The sequence below is a fragment of the Meleagris gallopavo genome, chromosome 7 (genome assembly GCF_000146605.3).
Source record: "Meleagris gallopavo isolate NT-WF06-2002-E0010 breed Aviagen turkey brand Nicholas breeding stock chromosome 7, Turkey_5.1, whole genome shotgun sequence".
Lineage (NCBI taxonomy): Eukaryota > Metazoa > Chordata > Aves > Galliformes > Phasianidae > Meleagris > Meleagris gallopavo.
Genome location: NC_015017.2, coordinates 18018988 through 18026505, shown reverse-complemented (window position 1 = coordinate 18026505; position 7518 = coordinate 18018988). Strand labels below are relative to the sequence as shown.

The 7518-nt window shown below is 63.5% G+C and overlaps 2 protein-coding genes across 2 annotated transcripts; one reads left to right on the top strand and one right to left on the bottom strand.

Annotated features, from left to right (window-relative positions):
- Positions 1-5: 5 nt before the first annotated feature.
- On the top strand, positions 6-2072 carry ZFAND2B (zinc finger AN1-type containing 2B; the record flags this gene model as incomplete). The annotated part of the gene is made up of 7 exons (XM_031554290.1): positions 6-218; positions 345-496; positions 584-688; positions 766-835; positions 1000-1076; positions 1448-1526; positions 1643-2072. Coding segments are annotated over 7 exons (735 nt in total), but the record flags the coding sequence as incomplete, so codon positions are not given.
- A 125-nt stretch (positions 2073-2197) lies between these two features.
- On the bottom strand, positions 2198-6960 carry ABCB6 (ATP binding cassette subfamily B member 6 (Langereis blood group)). Its single transcript, XM_010713633.3, is given in 20 exon segments — positions 2198-2500; positions 2575-2643; positions 2844-2938; positions 3010-3074; positions 3077-3121; positions 3336-3510; positions 3588-3692; positions 3836-3893; positions 4021-4106; positions 4176-4239; positions 4331-4407; positions 4493-4618; positions 4717-4782; positions 4855-4964; positions 5036-5157; positions 5237-5429; positions 5530-5622; positions 5827-6016; positions 6120-6257; positions 6409-6960. Coding segments are annotated over 20 exon segments (2520 nt in total). The 5' UTR covers positions 6925-6960; the 3' UTR covers positions 2198-2373.
- Between the last annotated feature and the right edge of the window lie 558 nt (positions 6961-7518).

The window sequence follows — 7518 nt, the reverse complement described above, 5'->3', positions numbered from 1 at the left end:
AAGAAGGTGAGCCGCCCCCCGAAGCCCCGCATCCCGAAGCCCGCATCCCGAAGCCCGGCGCTCCCGCCGCTCTCCCGTCCCCGCAGGACGTGCAGGTGCCCGTGTGCCCGCTGTGCAACACGCCGGTGCCCGTGCGGCGGGGCGAGATGCCCGACGTGGTGGTGGGAGAGCACATCGACCGCGACTGCAGGTCCGACCCCGCGCAGCGCCAGCGCAAGGTGGGAACCCCGGGACCCGCGGCCGGGAGATCCGAGCTCTGGGGAGGGGGCTGGGGAAGGCGCTGCCGGGGGATGGCGCCGGGTGGTGCCCCGCGGGTCCCCGCTCAGTGCCACCACCGCTCGTAGATCTTCACCAACAAGTGCTTGAAGCCCGGCTGCAAGCAGAAGGAGATGATGAAGGTGATCTGCGAGCAGTGCCACAAGAACTACTGCCTGAAGCATCGGCATCCGCTGGACCACGACTGCACTGGGGCTGGGAGGCCGCTCTCTAAAGCGGGGTGAGCATCGGAATGGAGCTCCCACTGCCCCCGGCCCCGTGCATGGAGTGCCACCTGCTCACCCCCGGCACACGCTCTCTTCCCCAGGCACGCTGCGCTTGCCAGGGCCCAGGTGTCCCCCCCACAAGCTGGCAACACATCGAGCAGCACCACCTGGCCCGCAGGGAGCTCCCCCTGCCCTCCCCCTGCCAGGTAGGTGCCAGCCCTGCTGCTCATACCTGATGGGTATGCTCTGTGGCATCACCCAGCTTCTCTCCTATTGTCTGCAGAAGTGTGGGAGCAGCCGTGCCCCAGGTCCGCAGCACCTCCCCACCAGCTGCCATGCTGCAGAACGGGCTGGTGAGTGTGGGGGGCAGAGGGCCCTGTGCCCTGGGGGCTGTCAGCACCAGGGAGGCTGAGCTGAGAATAGAGGAGGAGGACAAGGACAGAGGCTGCCTCTTGCTGCCTTAGCTCCCAGCCTGAGCAGGGGCAGCCATGGCTGCTGACAAGGGGCTTTGTTGCAGAGTGAGGAGGAAGCGCTGCAGCGTGCACTGGAGATGTCCCTGGCAGAGTCAGCAAGTGGCTCGGCGCAGCCACCCAGGTACAGCTGGGGCACATGGTGCCACCCCCATGCACACCTGGGGTGATGCTGCCCACAGCACGGGGCTGCACATGGCAGCCCTGCTCTGCAAGGTGCTGGGGAAAAGGGAAGAGCCCAGAGCCTCGGCTGAGCCCACTGCTGGGTGGGGACAGTGTCAGGCAGCGCAGGGGGGACACGCTGCTTCCTGACTGCTTGGCACTGGTGGGCACAGCCAGAGCTGCAGGTGGCAGCCAGCAGCTCATGGGCACGCTGCTCGGTGCTGCTAAATGGAGCGCAGGCGTGCAGGCAGCTCCCTGCCCTCTGCTGCCTCAGGGACATAGGGGGGTGGGCACATGGGGTGCCAGGCACACGGTGCACTGCTGTCCCTGCAGCACGCAGGAGGAGGAGGACCTGGCACTGGCACAGGCACTGTCAGCGAGCGAGGCTGAGTACCAGCAGCTGCAGCGGCAGGTGAGCAGGCTGAGCCTGGCTGTCCCCCCTCCCCCCATTTCTGCTTCCCAGGGACCATGCAGGCACAAGGAAGATGTCACCTTACCTTGCTCATTGCATGCTCTCTGCCCTGCCAGGGACACGGCTCAAAGCCATCCAACTGCAGCATGTCATAGGCACGTGGGGGCTGTGCCAGTAGACATGGCATCCTGCTCGTGGCACAAGGAGCAGCTGTGGCACTGCACATAGACACTGTGGGGTCCTGGCCTGAGTGCCACCAAGAGCCTCCTGATCTCCCCAGGACTCTAAGCAAGCCACAGAGCACACGCCAACATCTCATCCTGCATGCAGGCAGTGCAGCATGCTCCTGGAGAGGTGGGAGCTGCAGGGTGACCCGAGCACACACTGAGCACAGCGGCTGTGGGTTGGGTCATCTCCTCAGGAGGAGCCCAAAGGGGCTTCTGCGGGCAGTGCCCACCAGGGGATGATGGTGCGCTCGGGGTGGGGTGAGGGAGTGCTTTTGTGTCAAAGTGCTGCTTCGGAGAAAATAAAGGCATGGCCAAGGTACATGGTGGCTTTGAGGAATGGTAAATCGGAGCCGTGCCCCTCTGCTGGGGTCCCTGAGACCCACAGCTCCCTCCCCAGGGCCATCCCACAGGCGCAGCCCCTGTCCAGAACACACAGCACGGAGCTGGGAAGGACCTGGTTTAAGAAACTACACCACAGCAGAACAAACAGGTACAAACGGAGTGTCCAGGCTGGGCCCTGCAGCTCCCAGCACACACAGGTAGCCGCAGCCAGCAGCGGGGTCTCAGCATCATGGGTGCCCACCCCTTGGTCAGTGCCATAGCAGAGCCCCCAGTTGCGCTCACAGCTCCTTCTTGCTGCTGGGGGGTTTCTCGGTGTGCTGCTCCTTGCTCTCGCCCTCATCCCCCACCTGCTGCTGCAGCCACATGCTGGCGTACACACCGCCCTTCTGCAGAAGCTCCTCGTGCCTGTGAGGGCAGAGGGGGCTGTGGGCTGCCCTGGAGAACCCCATGGATGGGTGGCACCAAGCCCCTGTACTCACCTTCCGCGTTCGGCAATGCGCCCATCCTTGAGCACCAGGATCTGGTCTGCGCCCACAATGGTGGAGAGCCTGCATGCGAAAAGGGGTTTGCACAGCGTGAGGAATGTGCTGGGTGCAAGGAGAGTCCCTGCAGATAGCAGCCAGCTCTTGGCACTACTCCAAGGACACTGGATGCAGAGGATGCTGCAGCATGGCTGTGGGGCTTGCCCCTCTCTTGCCAACCCTTGCAGGAGGGTTGTGGGAGCCGGACCAGCCCCGTCCATCCCTACCTGTGTGCCACAACAATGCTGGTGCGCTGGGCGCAGACCTTGGCCAAGGAGGCCTGGATGTTCCTCTCGGTCTCTGTGTCCAGCGCAGAAGTGGCCTGCGAGAGAAGGACATGGGCAGGGGGCAGCTGTGGGAGGGGGATGCTGCTGGGGGGGTTAGTGCCATTACCTCGTCCAGAAGGATGATGCGGGGGCCTTTCAGGATGGTGCGGGCAATAGCCACACGCTGTTTCTCCCCCCGCTCAGCTTCAGCCCCCGCTCCCCCACCTGGGTGCTGTACCCTGCGGGCACAAGGACAGGCACGCGCTGTGCCGGTCCCATCCAGGACAGGGATGGGGACCGGGGCTGCACTACGTGGGGCTGCCCCTGCCTTGGGGCTCATTCTGCCCTAAAGATGGCAAGGGCATGGGGTCGCACGGGTGTGCCCAGGCGGGATGTCACTTCGTGGCCCCCAGTGGGCTGCCATGGAGCCAGGAAGGGGCTGCAGGGTCTCACCATCAGGAAAGGAGAGGATGCGGTCGTGGATGTCGGCAGCCCGCGCCGCCTCCTGCACCTCCTCGTCAGTGGCCTGCACCCGCCCATAGCGGATGTTGTTGGCGATGGTGTCGTTGAAGAGCACGGTGTCCTGGGGCACCACCCCGATGTGGGCACGCAGTGACGCCTGCTTCACCTGGGGGGGGTCCAGGGGGGTGAGGCTCAGCCATCCCCCAGCCCTCCTGTGCCCTCTCGGCCCCACAGTACCCATACCTGGGAGATGTCCTGCCTGTCGATGCGGATGCAGCCACCCCGCACGTCGTAGAAGCGGAAGAGCAGGCGGATAATGGTGCTCTTCCCCGAGCCCGAAGGCCCAACCTGCACCAGAAGTAAAAGGATTTATTTGGAGATGCCAGAGTGCCCCTGGCTGCTGGGCAAGGAGGAACTGCGCTGGGCAAAGAAGATTGTCACAGCCCATCCTTGCCAGCCCCTCTGACCCCATTCCATCCCACAGCTCTCACCAGGGCCAGGGTCTGCCCAGGCATCACAGAGAAGGAGATGTCCTGCAGGATTTCCTTCCTAGGGAGTGAGATGGAGGTGGAGATAGAGATGACGGAGATGGAGAAGGGTTTGGGGCCACCTGCCCTGCCCCACATCCTGGTACCAAGCCCCATAGCCAGGCCCTTCCCCTCCTGCCATCCCATACCCATCGATATAACTGAAGTGCACATTCTCAAACTCGATGCGCCCAGCCTCCAGGTGCAGCTCCTTGGCATTCACTGCATCCTTCACCTGATGGATGGAGATGTGGCCTCAGTGCCAGGCCATGCCGGGCAGTGGGCTCAGGAGGGGGGCACCCACCTCTTGCTCCTCGTGGAAGAGCTCAAACATGTTCTCCATGTCCACAAAGGAGTTCTGGATCATCCTGGGGGGGGGAGGGGGCAAAGATCAAAAGGAAGGGTTTGGGGAGCACACCCTGCCCCACGTGCACAGAGCACCCCACAGCCCCATGTTACCTGTAGTAGGTGCCAAACCAGTTGAGCGGTGTGTAGAGCTGGATGATGTAGGTGCCAAAAAGGACAAAATCCCCTACCTGGAAGGGCCGGGGGACACGTGCCTGTCACATGCAGCACCGGGGCTGTCCCCAGGCGGGGGCTGCCCAGTTGGCATGGCCTTACCTGCAGCTTCCCCTCAGTGACAAAGAAGGCACAGAGTAGGGACCCTGCCAGAAGCCCCAGCCCGATGACCAGGTTCTGGGTCTGGTTGAGAAGGCCCAGCGAGGCACTGACCTTCCACTCGGAAAGCTGGGAGGGGAGAGGTCCTCCGTGACACCTCCATCCCCATCTACCCCACAGGTGCCTATCAGACTCCTTCCCCCAGGATGGGCGCTGAGCCCCCATACCTGGTACTTGACAATGGCGTCGTTGAAGCGGTTCACCTCGTAGCTCTCCGCGTTGTAGTACTTCACCTGCGGGACACAGAGCCAGGCTCAGCATCCACCTTGCTCCCACAGCACCCAGCCCTACCCCTCCATCATTACTGTCTCGAAGTTGAGCAGCGAGTCCACAGCACGGGACTTGGCCTCGTTGTCCCGCGTGTTCATGTCCCGCCGGTACTTGGTCCTCCACTCGGTGATGAAGATGGTGAGAGCTGAGGAGGAGCAGTGTGTCAGCGGATGCTGGCAGGCCTGCAGGGCCTGGCACCTCAAGGACCCCACTCACTCAAGTAGAGGCTCATGCACACAAAGATGATGAGTCCAAACCACGCGCTGAACACGGAGGTGAAGTACACGATGCCGATGATGATGTCCGCGATGGTGGGGACGATGCTGAAGACGATGTAGCTGGAAGGAAGGATGGGGACGTGGCATTAGGTCAACCCACCGGGGTGAGCACGGTGACCCTGTGCAGACGTGCCCTGACCTGAGCAGGCTGTTGATGCTGCTGGTGCCCCGGTCCACGCTGCGCAGCACCTCACCGGTGCGGCGGCCCAGGTGCCAGCGCAGGGACAGGCCGTGCAGGTGTGCGAAGAGCTGCACCTGCACCTGCCGGTTGGTGAACTGCTGCACCCACACCCACAGGAAGGTGCGCAGGTTGCTGATGAAGCCCGTGGAGCCTGCGGGGTGCCACAGGATGGTCAGCAGGGACCGGGTCCTCCCTTAATATCCCAGCCAAGGGACGCTGCAGACATGCTCTATGTGCCCTGTGGTCCTTACCAGCACCTCCGCCCTGCAGGAGCTTCAGCCCCACATAGATGCAAACGGTCCAGGCCAGGGTGTGCCAGGGAGCACCCTCGGTCAGCTCGTTCACTGAGAAGAGAATGGCATTGTTTGGGGCAGAGAGCACCGCCGGGTGCCCTATAAGGACCAGTCTCTGTACCCGGCACTGCCCCAGCACCCTGCTGCTGCCAGGACCCTCTGCCCTCCCACATCACTGGGGTCACTGGACACATGGTGAAGCAGTGGGCTGCGGTCCTTCAGCACAGCATCCCCTGGCCATCCCAGGCCCCTCACCAATGTTCTTGTAGTAGATGGGGACAAAGACGTTGATAGCTCGCTCCAGCCCCATGAGCGCCATGCAGAACAGCACCAGCCCCTGCAGCAGGCGGTTGCCCTTCGGCCACATGTATGGTACCAGCAGGCGCAACTTCCTCCGGAAATCCTTCCAGGTAGAGCTGGTCCTGCCTGCATCCTGCAGCAGTGGCTGGGGGAGCGCAGGGCAAGCAGTCACCCCCGGGAACCCACCTCCTGGAGAAACTCATCCCAGCCCCCAGGCACACCCTTCCCCAAACAGCCCCGGGACTCGCCTGGCTGTTCTCCACATCCCGTTCCTCCTCGTTGACCAGCAGCATGTAGGGTTTGCGGGGCAGCCCAGGCGCTTTCATGCCCAGGATGAAGAGTGTGAAGGTGCAGACATAGCGCAGCAGCCAGAGGCTGAACTGCACCTGGACAGGGAGAAGAAGTCAGCGCCACCACCCATCCTAGCACAGCTCAGCTGTGATGGGCACGCAGTGCAACCTGCACATGCTGGGCACCAGCGGCCACGTGCCAGGAGGAGATCAGCACCAAAATTCACCACCCTCACAGCCCACTAACCTTCTGGTCGGTGTTCTGCAGCGCCCACCACCACAACGGGCTCCTCCAGCACACCAGCGTCAGGTTCTCAGCAGCAAAGGCCAGTGCCCAGAAGAGGAGGAGGACAGTGCCGTGGCCCCGTGTGCGGTCATGTGCCAGCACCCGCGTGTGTTCTAGCTGCAGGAGGGTGACGGCGCAGCCCCAGGAAACAGCCCAGAGGCAGGCATACAGCACCATGTACCCATAGAGCCTTCCTGGGCCCCCCAGCTGCCAAAGAAGCCCACCGAGGGGCAGCAGGGCCAGCAGCAGGGACAGCATGACCTGGGTGCGGTAAAGATGTGAGCGAGGGATGTACTTGGGCTCCATGGCACGGCCAAAGCGGACGTAGCAGGCGTACTGCAGGGCACCCAGCAGCAGGCAGACACTCAGCAGCACGACCGGCACCAGCGTGAAGAAGAAGCAGGGCTGGAAACCCTGCTGCACCCAGGCCTGTGCCATGGAGCTGTTGGCCTCACAGTATCCCCCCAGCAATGCCATCCGGGCTGGTCTGTAGCTGCAGAGAGAAGAGGATGGGATCTCAGGGGGCTGCAAGGAGGGATGTGGGGCAGGATGGCACGGCCAGGCAGGGGGCAGTGGTAAGGGTGAACACCGCAGGACATGGCCGTGTGGGACACGCTCAGACTCCTGTGTGCAGTAGGGCATGAGCAGCAGCTGGGGTCAGCTCTGCAGTCTGGGATCGCTCTTGGGGGGGGTAGGGGAATGCGGAGGCTGCAGCGGGCCACCCCGTGCACTTGGACGTGGGGTCAGTGAGTGCTCAGCGCTGCCACCGCTGCAGGCACACAGAGGCACTGTTCGGGGCAAGGGGATGCCCCCGGGGGGTGTGCGGGAGGGCGACGGGGAACGAAGGGGCGACACGTGGGGAATGGCAGAACAGTGCGTGGGGAAAAACAAGGGGTAACGCGGAGGGCAACGCAGGGCAACGCGTGGGGAAAACGCAGAATAAAGCATGGAGCAACGCACGAGGAAATACACCGGGTAACGCCGGCAACACGCGGGGAAACGCAAGGCTCAGCGCAGGGTAGCGCAGAGACACGCCGGGCCGGCACCGGCGCGGCGGGGCGACGTGCGAGG